At 30.6% G+C, this 20,829-nt stretch overlaps 1 protein-coding gene across 1 annotated transcript; it reads left to right on the top strand.

Moving 5' to 3' along the window:
* The first annotated feature begins 3,387 nt into the window (after positions 1-3,387).
* On the top strand, positions 3,388-19,992 carry LOC149139880 (exopolygalacturonase-like). Its single transcript, XM_089450847.1, has 9 exons — positions 3,388-3,573; positions 3,687-3,825; positions 13,529-13,674; positions 13,788-13,919; positions 14,876-15,040; positions 15,270-15,477; positions 19,141-19,222; positions 19,349-19,577; positions 19,771-19,992. Exons 1-9 carry the CDS (start codon positions 3,388-3,390, stop codon positions 19,990-19,992), a joined length of 1,509 nt encoding a protein of 502 aa, XP_089306973.1.
* The last annotated feature ends 837 nt before the right edge of the window (positions 19,993-20,829 follow it).

Here is a 20,829-nt window from a genome sequence, read left to right on the forward strand (position 1 = left end):
ATCTTAAATAGGTTTTGTTACAATACCATGTGCCAATGCCATGACTTATCAATATTGCATGCCAAAAAATCCATAACTTATTTCATATGACACTTGTTCATGCGACATATTTTTAATTAATCAATTAAATTAAAAATGAAAAAAATGGCATAATTACTTTGGACATAAATTTCAACTTTTGATCTATATATAATCCCCACCATCCACTTAATAATTATTGATAATTAAATTAAAATTATGGAAGCACTATTCCAAAATAGCCAAGCTTAATAATAAGTTATATTTCATTTATACATTTTTAATATAATTATTCATTTTTGTGATGCTTTTAATTTTTTTTTAAATATTTAATTTTGTGAGATGAATATTTTTTTTTTATTTAAATTTAATTTATGGTACCTTTTTCTTGAATAAACTATTTGAAATTATATATATATATATATATATATATATATATATATATATATATATATACTTTTAAAATAAAATTTTTATTTAAAAATAGATGAATTTAAAATAATAATAATAATAATAATAATAATATTTAATTTTTAAAATATTTCATTTTAATAAGATGAACCACACTGGATAGAAATGAAAAATTTTTCTCATATGTGATTTTTACTTGAAAAACTTTTCTATAATAAAATATTTTTAAATTAATGTTTTTTTAATATATCATTTTAAATAAATATTTTTAAATTATATCAATTTTCAAAATTCCTATTGTTAGAAGTCTACCAATTTATACAATAATCCATATTCAATATGCACATCAATCTATACAATATCCATGCACTATGGAATAGTCAACAACCATTTGCACAATATGTAACATTTGACAAATTAATTTGCACAACAATCCATGTAATATGTGCAGAATAATCTATACAATGAATAACATTTCAAAGATTGTTTGGACTTAAAAAACTCTCTAAACACAAAACTCGATGTAACATTTCAAAGATTGTTTTGACTTAAAAAACTATCTAAACACAAAACTCTATGCAACATAAAACATACACAGTACTATTTACTAGTTGTTTTTAATGAGATTTTTTGGAGCATAAATTTACTGAAATCACAAGTTTGATGGGTAACAGTGCACAATAGAAGTGCCATATAAGTTTTTCAAGGTGCTGAATCCATATATACATTCAAAATTAAATTAAAACTGTGTAAGCACTATTCCAAAAGAGCCAAGCTTAATAATCAATTACATTTTCATTTATACATTATTATTATAATTATTCATATTGATGTTTTTAATTTTTTTTTAAATATTTAATTTTGTGAGATGATTATTATTTTTTATTTAAATCTCATTTATGATACTTTTTTATGGAATAAATTATTTGAAATTACATATATATACATACATATACATATATATTATTATTAACACTTGTAAAATAATTTTTTTTATTTAAAAATAGATGAATTTTATCTTAACTTTGTTTTATAATTTAAAATTAATTTTAAAATATAAATATCTTTTCACCTTTACAAAAATAAATAATAATATTTCATCTTAAATAATAATTTTTTTAATATATTATTTTAAATAAATAATTTAAAATTATATTTTTTTGATAACATATAGTTTTCAAAATTTCCAAACAATTTATTTCTCAATTTCCCAATATTTACTCAACAACCCAACTCAAAAAATATTTTTAAATTATATCAATTTTCAAAATTCCCAAATAATTTATTGTTGGAATTCTATCCATTTACATAATGATCTAGATTCAATATGCACAACAATCTATGTCGTATAAAATATTTAAACATTAATTTTATCTTTTTAAAAAGGAGTTGAGGAAATGCTCCAAAAGGAAATGAGTCAAAAGTAGCGGCAATGTGGTAGAGGCAGTGTTTGAATCGTGTTTTTAATGGTGGAAATGGATTCAGCACCATCAAAAATGTTTAGAACACCTAAAATTTTGAAGTCTAACAACTATAACATGGATTTAGAAAAATCCTTGCCGAATTTTCTCTTGCTTGATTTTCTCTAAATATGACCGGAATCTCCATAACTTTCCGGGCAACTCCTTTGCCTCGTTAGACTAGACGTTTTGAAAATCTCTATACACAACTATCCATGCACTACAATGACCCATATTCAAAATGCACAACAATCTATACAATATAAAATATTTAAACATTAATTTTATCTTTTTAAAAATCTCTATACACAACTATCCATGCACTACAATGATCCATATTCAAAATGCACAACAATATATACAATATAAAATATTTAAATATTAATTTTATCTTTTTAAAAATCTCTATACACAACTATCCATGCACTATAGAACAGTCAACAACCATTTTCTAGATTGCAATATAAAATATTCAACAACCATTTGCACAACAATCCACACAATATGTAACATTTGACAGATTAATTTACACAACAATCCATGCAATTTACACAACAATCCATGCAATAGTAACATCTCACAGATTAATTTGCAGAATACTCTATACAATAAGTAACATTTCAAAAATTATTTTGACTTAAAAAAGCTCTTTAGACACCAGAATCTATGCAACATAAAAAATTTGGCAATAGTCTATACACAATATTATTTACTAGTTGTTTTTAGTGAGATTTTTTGGAATTTTTTCTAGTAGGTTTTTTGGGTTTAATTTCTCTAAAATCCAGCAGAAATTTATTGAAATCACAATTTTGGTGGGTAACCCTGCACCATGGAAGTGGGTTAGAGGTTTTTCAAGGTACTGAATCAGTATATAATCGAAAAACCAGTTTAAATAATACAAATCAAATTTTCACCTTTAAACCCCATTTAGACATAAAAAAATCCAAAATCATCCTAAAAACAACTCTTTATTTATAATGAAATATATAAATAACCCATATTTAATCTTTGCTAAACAATTAAGTGTGATATCCTTTATCTTTATAATTTTGACATGATTTGAATCAATGCAGAATAAAAACTTAAATGGGTAGTAATCTATTTGTTTTAAGTTTTATAGAGTTTTCTGGGGAAAGAAAAAAATTCACCTGATTTTAGCGAAAAAAACACTAAGTTTAAACATCTTTTTAAAATTGTATTAGATATTTTTAACTAACAAATCAAAACAAACCAAAAGTAGTTTTAACTAACAAATCAAAACAAACCAAAAGTAAAAGAAGCAATAATTTAATAATTATTAGCAGAAAAAAAATTTCTTAATAAATACTAAACAATGTTTTGTATTAGGGTTTCATCAACAAAGAGTTATAAATTTGAGCAGGCTGTCAAAATATGCACACCAGCTGTTTTTAGTATCATCTATCTTCTATTGTTCTCAATCTTATAAATAGTGTCTAGCTTCCTTCTTAGTGGTAGGCATTCTTATACTAGTTAAGAAATGAAGCTTTTTCTGTTGCTGCTTCTTGTGAGTTTTATAGATTTGTCCATTTTGCATGGCGTGAGTTCATCACAAACCTATTCGGATCATAAACAATCGCTGATCAAGCAGTCACTGGAATCATCTGAGTGGTTTAATGTTCAGCAATATGGTGCAAAAGCTGATGGCATCACAGACAATAGGAAGGTGAGACTGGATTGAAGTATTGAAGCGAACTGCACCAGTGATATCTATATTCTCTGTTTATAATTCTTATTATTGTGATGTAAACTACTCAATTTTTGCTTTGTCACATGCAGGCCTTTCTCGCAGCGTGGGTTGCTGCTTGTTCTTCTACACACACATCTGTTGTCTACGTACCCGAGGGAAATTTTTTACTCGGTCCAGTTTCGTTTGAAGGGCCATGTAATAGCGATAACATTATGATTCAGGTGATAGGTTTGATTTACATTATTATTATTTTCTTGATGGTGTTAATATAGTTATTTAACCTTCACTGAACATAATGGGTTGGGATTCGTTTCTGTTTTTTAAAACATTTCTTTTAGGATTTATGAATGGTAAATGCGGGTGGAAAATAAATTGTTCTGAGGATTTTTAGTCTTTTTTGATTTGAAAACAAGGGATATTGCAGATTTCTGAATATGTATGAAGTTTGATTTTTATATATTCAGGAAATTTGATAGAAATGAGGGAAGTAAAACAATTTTTCTTAGAAAAATGATTATTAGAAAAGTTGGACATATCAATCAGCAATTTTTATGAGTAGTTGTTAGTATAATAGTTTTAAGTATGGATCTTATCACTTTTTAATTGATGAATGACTAGTTAATGAATGCATGACCTAATCGTTATTATTGCAGCTATTGTGAGGGGGCATTAGTCTTTATTGGTAAACTTCATATAAGTTTCAAATCTCTATGTTAAGATATGCATTCATGACATATAGGTTGCATGTTCATTATGTGTTTGACAGAATGACTCTCATGGTTAGACCATGTTAGGTCAATTTCTTAAGTAAGTTTTGTGTTAGAGGCTTTGTATCCTTGTTATTTATCATCACTAGAAGTTTCATTAAGTTTTGGGGAGGGGTCTCGATCTTAGCCCTCAAAAAGTGGCCTAAATCTAGTAGTCCTTGGCATAAAATTGAGTGAAAGAGACTACAATCACTAGGAACGAGACCTTTGGGAGCAACTCGACAATTGCTAGGAGGCTTTGTCATGGGAGTGACTCGAGCTCTAGATCACTAAAAAAGAAAGTTATCTGAAGGGTTGGACACTTTGGAACCGTTGGTTGGTTTCTTAGGGTCGTGTAGCACTTGAGGGAAGTCACTAAGGTCTTGTTATGTGGACTCCATTTCCTTAAGGTTATCTAGGAGGTTGAGTCATGTCATAGTAGCCCCTCACCTCATGTTTACCAAGGGCAAGCCCGTGAAAATGGGTAGATATGAGAGGAAGTGTGTTACACACCTGGAAAACCTTTCTCTTAGAGTGGCCAATTCCCTCTATGGTGCCCACCTTCCAAGGCTGACTTATGAAATAATTACTCCTCCACTCTTCTTGGTTGTGCCAAGAATTAAGAATAGTTTGTAAACAACTTTGGTTTTTAGATTTAAGGAGTTTTGATTGAGTTAAGTATAGTTTGTTCATGCTTAGCAAAAGCTGGGGAAACAAAAGCATTCATATGTTAATAGAGTTCCACTTTGTGATGATCATATATTGGGAGTGGCCATATCCTAGATATGGCATGAAGTCTATAACTTGGTCATTAACCGAATAATCATCTCATGAAACTTGTTTTACCTTCACCTTCTCCACAACATAACGAAGCTTCTTTCGAATTGTTTTCAAAATTGAGAATTGAAAGACCATTATAGTTGAAGCTACACCAATTTGTTGTAGAGATAAAACGAGGCCCTTGCTTCAATCATTGGTTCTAGGGACTATAGTGTTAAGTGTGAGCAACAAAACGAGGCTAGATAAAAGTGGTAAGGGAGAAGAGTTGAGTTGAACTTGAGTTGTTTCTTAATTGACAATAAAAAGAGGACTTGTGGTTGCTAACATCATCACGTATGGGAGCTAGGGTAGGAAGATGGTATGAAGACCCTTGAATTTTAATTTAGTTGTTTTCATCATGATTGTAATTATGTCTAACATCATTACACAAGGGGAGTACTCAAGTCCGTCCTTTATTTCTCATAAATCGGCTATAGTCTTTTGATCCTCCTAAATCAACTTCAGATAGGCTAATCACCTTCCTCTTAATGAACCACATGCTGGAGTCACAGGATTTTTTTATTATAATTAAAATTTATATTTTATATTTGCAAATAATAATATCTTATGAAGGGAAAACAAATTAATGTAACTATATAAATTAAATTACTTATAAACTTTCATAATCATTCATATATGATAAGTATCCAAACACATAATATATATTACATTGCTAAAATAAATTTAAAAATTATAAAAATAACTAAATTATAATTTTAGTTAAGTTATTATTATTAATTATAAAAAAAGTAATATTAAAATTAAATATTTAGCCAAAGGTTTCTTATTTCAACTTAAGGTGGATGAGAATCTCTTGACTTATTTATTTTATTTTTTTAATTGATAGCCTAGATTTATTCTCAAGGGAACCACATTAATATTTTTAATGTGGTTGACCTAGTTATCCATTTAAGAAAATTATGTAAGAAGATTTTTAACTATGGAGATTCATCTTTAATTTACCATGGAAATTCTTAATCTTAAATAGGTTTTGTTACAATACCGTGTGCCAATGCCATGACTTATCAATACTGCATGCCAAAAAATCGATAACTTATTTCATATGACACTTGTTCATGTGACATTTTTTTAATTAATCAATTAAATTAAAAATGAAAAAAATGACATAATTACTTTGGACATAAATTTCAACTTTTGATCTATATATAATCCCCACCATCCACTTAATAATTATTGATAATTAAATTAAAATTGTGGAAGCACTATTCCAAAATAGCCAAGCTTAATAATAAGTTATATTTTCATTTATACATTTTTAATACGATTATTCATTTTTGTGATGCTTTTAATTCATTTTTAAATATTTAATTTTGTGAGATGAATATTGTTTTTTTATTTAAATTTAATTTATGGTACCTTTTTCTTGAATAAACTATTTGAAATTATATATATATATATATATATATATATATATATATATATATATATATATATAAACACTTTTAAAATAAAATTTTTATTTAAAAATAGATGAATTTAAAATAATAATAATAATAATATTTAATTTTTAAAATATTTAATTTTAATAAAATGAACCACACTTGATAGAAATGACAAAATTTTCTCATAAGTGATTTAAACAATTTATTGTTAGAAGTCTATCAATTTATACACTAGTCCATATTCAATATGCACATCAATCTATACAATATAAAAATATTTAAACATTAAATTTATCTTTTTAAAAATCTCCATACACAACTATCCATGCACTATGGAATAGTCAACCACCATTTGCACAATATGTAACATTTGACAAATTAATTTGCACAACAATCCATGTAATATGTGCAGAATAATCTATATAACGAATAACATTTCAAAGATTGTTTTGACTTAAAAAACTCTCTAAACACAAAACTCTATTCAACATGCACTATGGAATAGTCAACCACCATTTGCACAATATGTAACATTTGACAAATTAATTTGCACAACAATCCATGTAATATGGGCAGAATAATCTATATAACGAATAACATTTCAAAGATTGTTTTGACTTAAAAAACTCTCTAAACACAAAACTCTATTCAACATTTTAAAGATTGTTTTGACTTAAAAAATTTTCTAAACACAAAACTCTATTCAACATAAAACATTTGGCAACAATATATACACACTACTATTTACTAGTTGTTTTTAATGAGACTTTTTAGAGCAGAAATTTACTGAAATCACAAGTTTGATGGGTAAGAGTGCACAATAGAAGTGCCATATAAGTTTTTCAAAGTGCTGAATCCATATATACATTCAAAATTAAATTAAAATTGTGTAAGCACTATTCCAAAATAGCCAAGCTTAATAATCAATTACATTTTCATTTATACATTATTATTATAATTATTCATATTGGTGTTTTTATGATGTTTTTAATTTTTTTTAAATATTTAATTTTGTGAGATGATTATTATTTTTTATTTAAATCTCATTTATGATACTTTTTTCTGGAATAAATTATTTGAAATTACATATATATACATACATATACATATATATTATTATTAACACTTGTAAAATATATATATTTTTTATTTAAAAATAGATGAATTTTATCTTAACATTGTTTTATAATTTAATTTTTTTTTTTTTTTAAATACAAATATCTTTTTGAAGAACTCTTCGGCGAAAATCACATGGAGAAATTTCTGTAGACGCTTTTCGAACCAACAAGTGTGGTTCATCGTGAGGACAAGTTGAATGAGCAGATCAGGCTATGCACTTTAAATAGACAGGTCAGAATATCCAATGACTCAGATTCCTCGATAAGGTCACATCTGAAAAGACACCAGCTAAATTTGACCTGATAACTGCTAGTTTGACCATAATAGGCTATTACTTTATATTATTTATTTTAAAATATCAGTTAATTAATATATAATAAAATAAAATTAACTAATTTTAAATAAACCTAAATTAATTTAAAATGGTTAGAAATGGTTAGAAATGTATACAAGAAACTCATAAATAAATAATTTCAAAAATCATAATTATTAAGAATAAGAATCAAATTAATTATAAAAATATTAGTTAGTTATAATGGCTAGTTTGACCATGATTATTTATTTATTATTATTATAAATATATATAAATATTTTATCTAGAAAATTTGGTTATTAATATAGATTAAATTAATATAATTAATTTCAAATATATATACATATACTATATTAGAAATATATAATAGCATAAGTAAAATTAATAATAATAAAAATAAATCATTTCAATTAAATTAATTAATAAGAAATATATAATAGCATAAGTAAAATTAATAATAATAAAAATAAATCATTTCAATTAAATTAATTAATAAGAATATAAATTAAATTAATATAATTAATTTCAAATATATATACATATAATATAGTAGAAATATATAATAGCATAAGTAAAATTAATAATAATAAAAATAAATCATTTCAAATAAATTAATTAATAAGAATAAAATTAATTTAAATTGCTCAATAAAACTACTAGTTAGTAATATAAATTCTTCAAAAATAGAGAACTATAAAACTTAATTCAAAGTAAAAAATAATAATAATAATAATAATAATAATAATAATAATAATAAATAAATAAATAAATATATAAATAATAATCATAAAATTAATTAATAATTTAAATTAATTAATTAAATTAATTTTTGTAGATAAATTAAGTTTAAATTAATAGTCAAAGAGTCTTAAAATAAATAAATAAATTACCAAATTCAAAATTGATGAAACAAGGAGAAAAAGAAAGAAAACGACTAGGAGGAGAGGGCTGGGATCCAGCAACTGCTGATCTTCCAGCCATCCTCTCTATTGAGATTGTTCGGTCTTTTTTCAATCTCCAGGGCTTCCCTGAATTTCCGGTGATGGAATTGCGACACTCTAGCAATCACACTAGCCTCCTCGATGCAGACATGATGGTTAGTTTTCTCCACATGCTCTGCTAAAGTGGAAGACTTTGTTCTCATATGTTTGAGGTCAGCTGTGTGCTCACTAATCCTTTGATTAATGGAGCGACAAGTCTCACCAATATAGGGGGTCCCACAAGAATAAGGAATAATATAAACCCCTTTCATGTCCTTAGGGTCGATGGGATCCTTCACCGATCTGAGGGATTTACGAATGGTGCCGAGCGGTCTAAAATTTGCAGGGACATTATGCCTCTTAAGGACCCTCGCAATCTTATCCGTGGTCCCCTGAACATACGGAAGATGGACACGAGGAATCCGCTCTTTAGGCCCTCTTTTGGTTAACGAATTCTTAGCTGCTTTGAGGAAAGCCTTATGTCCCAAGTGTCTACTATAACCGTTATGAGCAAAGACATTAAGGAGGTGGGACTTCTCTTCCTCAAAGCTCTTATCATTAGAGATCCTTAAGGCACGAGTTGCAAGGGTGTTGAGAACCCCCAACTTCTGGGCCGGGAAATGGTGGGAACTAGCATGAAGATACTGCTCAATATGAGTTTTCTTGAGAAACACTCGGTGGGAGAGGGAACCATCCTCATTCTTAGAGATAAGAATATCAAGGAAGGCTCCCTAAAATCCATAAGGATGGAGCTCCTCTTAGGCCTATCGTCAACACAATTGGAGGTCCAACCTATCTTCTAGCTAAGTTTCTTGCCTTGAAGCTTAAGCCCTTAGTTGGTCGTACAACATCCTTCGTGAAAGACTCGACCTCCTTTATTGATGAGCTCAAGGACATCAAGCTAGACCCTGGAGACATTCTGGTCAGTTTTGATGTTATTTCTCTCTACACTTGCATCCCTATAAATGAGGCAATGGAGGTGATCAACCGTCTTATTGATCCTGACACCGCTCGGTTAGTTGAGATCTGCCTCACCTCAACCTTTTTCAGTTTTGAAGAAGAGTTCTATGAGCAAACTTGTGGGGTTTCCATGGGCTCACCCCTATCCCGTGTGGTTGCTAATCTGTTTATGGAGGATTTTGAATCTAAGGCTCTGAACTCAGCACGTCTCCTTCCCAAACTTTGGAAAAGGTATGTAGATGACACTAATGTCATCTGGTCTCACGGCCAAGAGGAGTTAAATCTCTTCTTCGATCATCTCAATAATTAATCCTCGGCTATTAAGTTCACTATGGAACAAGATGTTAATGTTTGCCTCCCGTTCCTTGATATTCTTATCTCTAAGAATGAGGATGGTTCCCTCTTTCACCAAGTGTTTCGCAAGAAAACTCATACTGAGCAGTATCTTCATGCTAGTTCCCACCATTTCCCGGCCCAGAAGTTGGGGGTTCTCAACACCCTTGCAACTCGTGCCTTAAGGATCTCTGATGATAAGAGCTTCGAGGAAGAGAAGTCCCACCTCCTTAATGTCTTTGTTGATAACGGTTATAGTAGACACTTGGGACATAAGGCTTTCCTCAAAGCAGCTAAGAATTCGTTAACCAAAAGAGGGCCTAAAGAGCGGATTCCTGGTGTCCATCTTCCGTATGTTCAGGGGACCACGGATAAGATTGCGAGGGTCCTTAAGAGGCATAATGTCCCTGCAACTTTTAGACCGCTCAGCACCATTCGTAAATCCCTCAGATCGGTGAAGGATCCCATCGACCCTAAGGACATGAAAGGGGTTTATATTATTCCTTGTTCTTGTGGGACCCCCTATATTGGTGAGACTGGTCGCTCCATTAATCAAAGGATTAGTGAGCACGCAGCTGACCTCAAACATATGAGAACAAAGTCTTCCGCTTTAGCAGAGCATGTGGAGAAAACTAACCATCATGTCTGCATCGAGGAGGCTAGTGTGATTGCTAGAGTGTCGCAATTCCATCACCGGAAATTCAGGGAAGCCCTGGAGATTGAAAAAAGACTGAACAATCTCAATAGAGAGGATGGCTGGAAGATCAGCAGTTGCTGGATCCCAACCCTCTCCTCCTAGTCGTTTTCTTTCTTTTTCTCCTTGTTTCATCAATTTTGAATTTGGTAATTTATTTATTATTTTTTTTTTTTAAGACTCTTTGACTATTAATTTAAACTTAATTTATCTACAAAAATTAATTTAATTAATTAATTTATTTGAAATGATTTATTTTTATTATTATTAATTTTACTTATGCTATTATATATTTCTAATATAGTATATGTATATATATTTGAAATTAATTATATTAATTTAATCTATATTAATAACCAAATTTTCTAGATACAATATTTATATATATTTATAATAATAATAAATAAATAATCATGGTCAAACTAGCCTTATAACTAACTAATATTTTTATAATTAATTTGATTCTTATTCTTAATAATTATGATTTTTGAAATTATTTATTTATGAGTTTTTTTGTATACATTTCTAACAATTTTAAATTAATTTAGGTTTATTTAAAATTAATTTATTTTATTTTATTATATATTAATTAAATGATATTTTAAAATAAATAATATAAAGTAATACCCTATCATGGTCAAACTAGCCGTTATGAGGTCAAATTTAGCTGGTGTCTTTTCAGCTGTGACTTTATCCAGGAATCTGAGTCATTGGATGAACCACACTTTATCCAGGAATCTGAGTCATTGGATGAACCACACTGGTTGGTTCGAAGGCGTCGACAGAAATTTCTCCATGTGATTTTCTGTGAAGAATTCTTCAAAAAATTGATATGGATCACAAAAGTCTCAATTCAATATATAAATATCTTTTCACCTTTACAAAAATAAATAATAATATTTCATCTTAAATAATAAATTTTTTAATATATTATTTTAAATAAATAATTTAGAATTATATTTTTTTGATAACGTATAGTTTTCAAAATTTCCAAACAATTTATTTCTCAATTTCCCAATATTTACTCAACAACCCAACTCAAGAAATATTTTTAAATTATATCAATTTTCAAAATCCCAAATAATTTATTGTTGGAATTCTATCCATTTACATAATGATCTAGATTCAATATGCACAACAATCTATGTCATATAAAATATTTAAACATTAATTTTATCTTTTTAAAAAGGAGTTGAGGAAATGCTCCAAAAGGAAATGCGTCAAAAGTAGCTGGAATGTGGTAGATGCAGTGTTTGAATCGTGTTTTTAATGGTGGAATTGGATTCAACACCATCAAAAATGTTTAGAACACTTAAATTTTTGAAGTTTAACAACTATAACATGGATTTAGAAGAATCCTTGCCGGATTTTCTCTAAATATGACCGGAATCTCCATAACTCCTTTGCCTCGTTAGACTAGACGTTTTAAAAATCTCTTTACACAACTATCCATGCACGACAATGACCCATATTCAAAATGCACAACAATCTATACAATATAAAATATTTAAACATTAATTTTATTCAAAATGCACAACAATCTATACAATATAAAATATTTAAACATTAATTTTATTCGAAATGCACAACAATCTATACAATATAAAATATTTAAACATTAATTTTATCTTTTTAAAAATCTCTATACACAACTATCCATGCACTACAATGATCCATATTCAAAATGCACAACAATATATACAATATAAAATATTTAAATATTAATTTTATCTTTTTAAAAATCTCTATACACAACTATCCATGCACTATAGAACAGTCAACAACCATTTTCTAGATTACAATATAAAATATTCAACAACCATTTGCACAACAATCCACATAATATGTAACATTTGACAGATTAATTTACACAACAATCCATGCAAGAGTAACATCTGACAGATTAGAAGTGGGTTAGGGGTTTTTCAAGGTACTGAATCCTAATCGAAAAACCAGTTTAAATAATACAAATCAAAATTTCACCTTTAGGTCCTATTCAGACATAAAAAAATCCAAAATCATCCTAAAAACAACTCTTAATTTATAATGAAACATATAAATAACCCATATTTAATCTTTGCTAAACAATTAATTGTGATATCCTTTATCTTTATAATTTTGACATGATTTGAATCAATGCAGAATAAAAACTTAAATGGATAGTAATCGATTTGTTTTAAGTTTTAGAGAGTTTTCTGGGGAAAGAAAAAAATTCACCAAAAACACTAAGTTTAAACATCTTTTTAAAATTGTATCAGATATTTTTAACTAACAAATCAAAACAAACCAAAAGTAAAGGAAGCAATAATTTAATAATTATTAAGCAGAAAAAATAAATTATCTTAATAAATACTAAACCATGTTTAGTATTAGGGTTTCATCAACAAAGAGTTATAAATTTGAGCAGGCTGTCAAAATATGCACACCAGCTGTTTTTAGTATCATCTATCTTCCATTGTTCTCAATCTTATAAATAGTGTCTAGCTTCCTTCTTAGCGGTAGGCATTCTTATACTAGTTAAGAAATGAAGCTTTTTCTGTTACTGCTTCTTGTGAGTTTTATAGATTTGTCCATTTTGCATGGCGTGAGTTCATCACAAACCTATTCGGATCATAAACAATCGCTGATCAAGCAGTCACTGGAATCATCTGAGTGGTTTAATGTTCAGCAATATGGTGCAAAAGCTGATGGCATCACAGACAATAGGAAGGTGAGACTGGATTGAAGTATTGAAGCGAACTGCACCAGTGATATCTATATTCTCTGTTTATAATTCTTATTATTGTGATGTAAACTACTCGATTTTTGCTTTGTCACATGCAGGCCTTTCTCGCAGCGTGGGTTGCTGCTTGTTCTTCTACTCACACATCTGTTGTCTACGTACCCGGGGGAAATTTTTTACTCGGTCCAGTTTCCTTTGAAGGGCCATGTAATAGCGATAACATTATGATTCAGGTGATAGGTTTGATTTACATTATTATTATTCTCTTTTCATCTCATGCATGCATGGATGGTGTTAATATAGTTATTTAACCTTCACGGAACATAATGGGTTGGGATTCGTTTCTGTTTTTTAAAACATTTCTTTTAGGATTTATGAATGGTAAATGCGGGTCGAAAATACATTGTTCTGAGGATTTTTAGTCTTTTTTGATTTGAAAACAAGGGATACTGCAGATTTCTGAATATTTATGAAGCTTGATTTTTATATATTTAGGAAATTTGATAGAAATGAGGGAAGTAAAACAATTTTTTTTAGAAAAATGATTATTAGAAAAGTTGGACATATCAATCAGCAATTTTTATGAGTAGTTGTTAGTATTAGGTAGTAAATTTTCTCTGTTTTGTAAACCAGTTACAACTAGGGATTTGAACTTTGGATCTCTCAGTTTTGACATATTTCATATTACTGGGATCACTTTTGGTTTTTTGGCTGTGGTTCACTGACACCTTGGTCAACCTGAGGTGATCCCTAAGGGAATCTAGCCCCACAGCCCACTAGAGCTGCGGCCAGCTAGCAAGGCCTAACCCCAGGGCTTAGGGCAGAATGGACCCTGTGACCTCGGGAACTGGGAGACACAGATTTTGACAAACTGAACTAACCTTTGGGACTATATTTACTTAGATCACTTATTGAGCTGCATATTAGAGTTTCACACTCATCTCTTTGGGAATAGATCACTTGTACTAACAACCACTTTGAAATCCACCATGGAATCCTTTAAGTAATGATAATAATTTAAAAATTTACTAAAATCTGAATGTAATTACCTAACATGATAAAGCCTCAGCCCAAGTTAGATTTACTATTTCAATAATTTTTTTGATATAATAGAAAACCCAAACATAATTCAGAGGATTACTATTATTATCATCTTCCTTCTTTTTATGTTAAACTGTTTTTGGGCCAGATCATTGGAAACCTCACTGCACCAACGGACAATAGCCTATGGGAAGGAGAGAACAGTGACTACTGGCTGAACTTCAACTACGTAGACCATCTAACAGTTGAGGGAATGGGGCGTTTAGACGGACAGGGAGCTTTCTGGTGGAACTCCAAGTGTCCAAAATATGTTGTCAGTATCAAGTTTCATAATCAATTATTAAACTATTTGTAAGCTTCAAATATTACTTCATTAGCATACTGATTCTGTGCGTTGATGTTATTCGCCCTCACAGTGCCATGGCGGACCTACGGTATTGTCTCTTCCCAATATTTTCTCTACGTTCTCTACTGTACAACGATTACCAATTTATAAGTTTAGTTGTATGATTTTGATATGATGTGATGTGTAATGATTGCAGACGTTACTATTCAGTAACGCTAATAATACAGTCGTAAGACAAATTACTTCCATCAACAGCAAGCATTTCCACATAGCATTCGAAGGTTGCAAGAACGTGAAGGCAGAGGAACTGACGATGGAAGCTCCAGGTGACAGCCCCAACACCGACGGGATTCACATAGGAGACTCTTCCAATGTCCACATTCAAAATGTCTTCGTACGAACAGGTGGTTTACATTTCTATTCACAGATTCATGGTTAAATATAAATGGTTGAATTTGGGAAAGGTTTGATTCTCATGTAGATGGTAAATTCTTAGAATATAAATGGTTGAATGCGAAGAATATTGATTTTAATTTCTTCCATTATAACTTTGTTAGGTTGATATTGGTGGATTTAGTTAAGTGTTTAGTTATGCTTTTTTGACAAATAGGTAATTTTATCCTATTGAAAATTAAGGAAATATTTTTGGATCTAACCTATAATTGTTTGACACATTGATCTAGCTGTTATTTTTTATATTTACAAAATTTGTAATAAAGATAATTTTAATATCATAATCATGAGGAGATTTCAATCTTAAATCTTATATTTTATATCATAATCATAAGTAATTGAATTGTTTTTGAAAAATTAAATAATATAAGTAATTATTAAATTAAACCAAGATAAATATATCTTTTTCTCCATGGATGAGGAATCTTTGGGGGCCTAGCTCACCACTCTAGTATACTATGGGAATTTATGAAGAGGGGCAGGGTGCCAGAGCATGCATATGACTACCTATAACTATTTATTTGTGGCATTGGTTTGGTTTTGGGGGTTCTGTGAGAAAGTATGGAGGAGAGGTGAGGTTGAGCCTTTGACCTCCCTAGTTTTGATGGCAATTCGTCACCTTTTTGCTAAGAGAAAACCATTTGCTGAAGTGCCTAGTACTAGGACAATAAGTATTTGCATGTTGTGGTGCTAGGGAAGAGGTGTTGGGTGAGAGTTGGAGTTGGGCATGCACAAGTCTTGCAATGGGTGATCTATGGAAATTTACTTCTTCTTCTTTTTTTTTTATAGTGGCTAGCTATACAAGTGGTTTCCTCCTTGAGCTTGTTTCTTTTAGTATTTGTTTTCCTAAGGTCAATTGTATTGTCTTTTTGTAAGCCATGGGGTGTGGACAATGCATGTGTTTGTTCTCTCTCTTTCTTAATTGGAATATATTGTTACTTGAGCTTAGAGGGATATATTGGTGATTGTTTTGTGTTTTGTTAAATAGGTTGTCATGAAGAATATTGTCAGGTGGCCAAGAGTCTCTTTTCCCTCCTAGTATTATTCAATTCTCAATGTATTCTACAAAACTTGCCTCTATATTTGGTTAATTGGCTTACGCACTAACGAAGATCTTTATGCTGGAGCTCTTTTCTTGCTATTTCTCTAGGGTCTATTGGGGCAATGGTTTTAATGGGGTCTTAGTCCAAGTGTCTTTCAGTTGGCTTGGCTTGGTTGATGAGTTTAAGTGACAATTATGTTAGGTGGTACCAAAGCCCTTACAATGTCATGGTTGGGTCTTTATCCTCTTTCTTTTCAAGTCATGGTCATTATAAGATTTGCTATGGGTGTGACCCCCTTTTCACGACCATGCCACCCAAGCAACCCATTGATTCTAGCTAGTGGCGGGGGAGTAGCCCACAAGGTCAATGAAGAGCAAGTATGTTTGCTCAACATTCTGTTGTTACCTATTTTAATGTTGTCCCTCCCTAGAAATTCTTAAGTTGGAAACTCAAGTTGCAGTGGAACTCTCACTCTAAAATCATGGATGAGATATGGTACAAAACCTAGGTCACACCAAGGGACATCATTGGAAGATGAAAACTCTATTGGGCTTGGTATTGAAGGATAAACATGTTGAAAGGTATAATGTGTTTGCTTCTATAGAGGACATCAAGACCCAAGGTTGGTGTATAACAATACATACAATGCCATTCTAACATTGTTGCAACTCAAGGATGGAGTGCCATGGGCCTCCTCACATATATTCTTATGAATTTAAATGATGCATATGCTTGTTAACTTTTTAGTTTTCTATTATGTTTGGTTAAGACAACCTTGCAAGAAGGGAATTTGTGATCTTTTGTAATCTCTGTTTGGTAGTATGGGTTTAGTATTATGGATTCTTTTGGAGTGGGGTTACTTGGTATCTTGTATTGGATAAATGTAACAACCATGTAGCTTTGAATATATATATATATATATATATATATATAAAATGTATTTTTTTTTGTAAATTTGACAAGACCTTTTTCTTGAGAGAAAAAGTAAGTTACAACCATAATTAATGAGTTGAGTGGTCTCAACCTGCCTATTGGGAAACCAGGTCTGGTCAATAATTGTAATATAAGAGCCTAACCAACATATGTACAACAGAAAATTATATAAAATTGATAACAATTAGAGTCAATCATACTCATCACAGGAATCCACTAGAGCTGGATCCTTCGCACTTGAACCCAAGTGCCTAGTAATTAAGACTTAGGAAGAAACATAATGTGTTTCTCAATGCACTGAGACAGAGGTTCTGCTATAGAATTTGAATATATATAAGTTGAAATTCTTTCTAATTTTGTGAAATCCACAAAGCTAGGTGGAGGGTTCATTGTAGCCTTGGTCACAATGTTTTTCATCAACCAATAGAGGTGAACTTTTGAGGCTTCATTATAGCCTTGGTCACAATGTTTTTCATCAACCAATAGAGATGAACTATTTATTTAAGGCCGCCTCTGGAATGACCATGCTTATACTAAGAAGTGCCACCTCTGGAATGACGAGGGTAGGAAGCCAAGAATCTCCAATCTTGAAATTGACCTATTCCTCCTAAGCTTGAGCTGGGCCTCCCAGCTTCCTCACTTTCCTTCCCCCAAGTGGACCACCTCTACACAAGAATTAACATTGGAGAATGGGCTAAACATGATGATTCTCATCAAAACAGTGGATGAAACATACTCCACAGACACAAAAGTAAGATAAGAGGAGCCCAACATAGGAGATTATGAATCTTATCCTCCCCACTCTCACACACATTGATTGAAGAAAGTATCCATCACAAACTAACAAACATGCTACATCCATATAACTCCAAGCTAGAGAAGTACAATACAGACCCATGCTAGATAATAAAATGCCAAAAAGAACAAAGACATTCATATAAAAAGAAAACAAAAAACAGACAAAAAGAATACAATAGTGGGGGAGCTTTCCATAATCAAGAGCTAATGAGGAACACTATATCAACACCAAACACTGAAACTAGGGGCTAAACATTTGAACCCTTACCACCTAGAGGGACATATCACTCCTTTTATTCGAATCATTATTAATTGATAGCATGCCCTTTGCCACCCAACCTTCAATACCACCCATGTGAGGGTTGTGGGTGAGATACCTTGACCCCTACGTCATTCAACTTACAATGGGTAAGGCTCACATCATGAGGAGATCCATTTGCTAGCTAGTTTAGGCAATTTAATTAGATATAAATATAACCAAAGAGAAATTTGACTTTATTTATAGCACTCAACTTTCTAACTAATATATTAAATTAATTTATATATTGTTTTTTATAAATTATTTTTTTGTTTATTTAAGCACATGGGAAGAATGTTCCAATTCAATTCTCAATAATATATTTAGATTTATATTACGATCACAAATATTCAAATATTCCTAATAATTTGTAATTTAAAAAATAAAAATAAAAAATCAATTGAATAATAAGTATTATAATATTCAAATGTTTTGACAACCCTCAAGGGAAAAATAGATGAATTTGAAAACGGAATAAAATAATAATTATTATAGGAGTCCAATATTTTGACCGCAATATACGGTTAACTTTCACTGTGCAGGTGATGATTGTATTTCTATTGGACCAGGCGCTTCCAATGTTGCCATTAATCAGGTTGTCTGTGGACCTGGACATGGAATCAGGTGAAATAGTGACCATATTTCCATTATATAGAGGGGATGTGATTCTTACAAGGAACTTCATGTTCCAAAATGTATTGTTTACTATGCAGATCATACTTCTCATTAATCGATCCTGTGATGATGCAGTGTGGGAAGTTTAGGCGAAAGTAGTTCTGGCTATGATGTTGTCAGCAATGTCACTGTAACTGGAGTTTGGTTCACAGGCACTCAGAATGGGGCGAGGATCAAAACATGGCCGGGAGGGAAGGGCCTTGCTACAAGCATAACATTCCAGAACATTTGGATGAACCAAGTACAAAATCCCATAATCATTGACCAACAATATTGCCCGCATCATTCTTGTTCTAATTACCAGGTGCCATTTGATTTCATTTTATTCTGATCATTCTGCAATTAATCTTCTCTTTCTTCTTTGATTTTTGTGGAAAGCTGTGAATTCCAATTCCAGATTTGCACAGTATAATACATAATTAACATAAAGAAATCATATTTGAACTTTGTATATTAAAGCCTGAATTACCAACATAGACATTGACATGGTGATGCAGGCATCTGGAGTGAAGATTATTGATGTGTTATTCAAGGGCATATCTGGAACTTCAGCAACAAAGAATGCCATAACTTTAGCTTGCAGTAAAGGTGTCCCATGTCAGGGTATCCGAATAGAGAATGTGAACTTGAGGTATGGAGATAAGGTGCCTGAATCTTTATGCAAGAATGCCATGTGTACTGCAACAGGATTTGTGAAACCCATTGTGAATTGCTATTAATTACAGTTCAGCTATGATCCACAAAACACCGAAACTTCATGCCTTCATGACTGTGGCTTTATGAAGTCCATTTTGGTTGACTAACAGAGAGTTTCATCCATACACAAAATACTTGATATTTGCTGCATTTACTAAAAGCGGACCATATGATGTTATGCAGATCGATTTTTGTAGTGAACGGTCTTAAAGATATATTTTTTCCCATGAAAAGAGATTTTTAGCTATCTCAAAACTTCTATCATTTATACAGTATTTTGAAGGGTGTATTTTGTTTTTTTAAAAGTCAATTAACAGAAGCGGTCAATTCAGATTTTGTAGGTATTGTATTATTAGGTTGTATGTAGGGTTAGCTTTAAAAATAATAAATCAACAATGAGATACTTCCACATTGCACACATTGAAATACTTATCATTAAAATTATAAATTTTTTATGGCCTTACTATTCCTTAAAAGTCAAATATGTTCTCATATGCTTCAATGATGGAATCCAAATCTTTAACTTGAACTGCTATCAGATTTTAGATTATATTTTTTATCAGTTTTTTATGGACTAAGTTTTATTATACCATAAGTTTTATTATAATTGTAGGTTTTATTAGTACAACAAGATAGGTTAAAATCTAGTCAGTTTAGGGTAATTCTTATCAATTTTTTATCCTAAATTAAGTGGATTAAGTTTTATTATAATAGTAAGTTTTACTAGCAGAACAAGACAGTATATGAATATTAAGGCTGTCGTCATTCGAAAGGCCCTATATTATTTAGGGGTCGCTCACTCATTCATATGGGTGAGGGGCATTTGATGCTCAAAATAGATCATACTCAAAAAAAGAGTT

This window comes from Pinus tabuliformis, chromosome X (assembly GCF_031772625.1).
Source record: "Pinus tabuliformis cultivar Carrire ecotype Pingquan chromosome X, CPIR1, whole genome shotgun sequence".
Lineage (NCBI taxonomy): Eukaryota > Viridiplantae > Streptophyta > Pinopsida > Pinales > Pinaceae > Pinus > Pinus tabuliformis.

Coding starts and splice junctions, on each gene's coding strand:
- LOC149139880 (XM_089450847.1), top strand. CDS start 3,388: ATGAAGCTTTTTCTGTTGCTGCTTCTTGTGAGTTTTATAGATTTGTCC. Junction 3,574..3,686: donor GCATCACAGACAATAGGAAG/GTGAGACTGGAT, acceptor TGTCACATGCAG/GCCTTTCTCGCAGCGTGGGT. Junction 3,826..13,528: donor CATTATGATTCAGGTGATAG/GTTTGATTTACA, acceptor TGAGTTTTATAG/ATTTGTCCATTTTGCATGGC.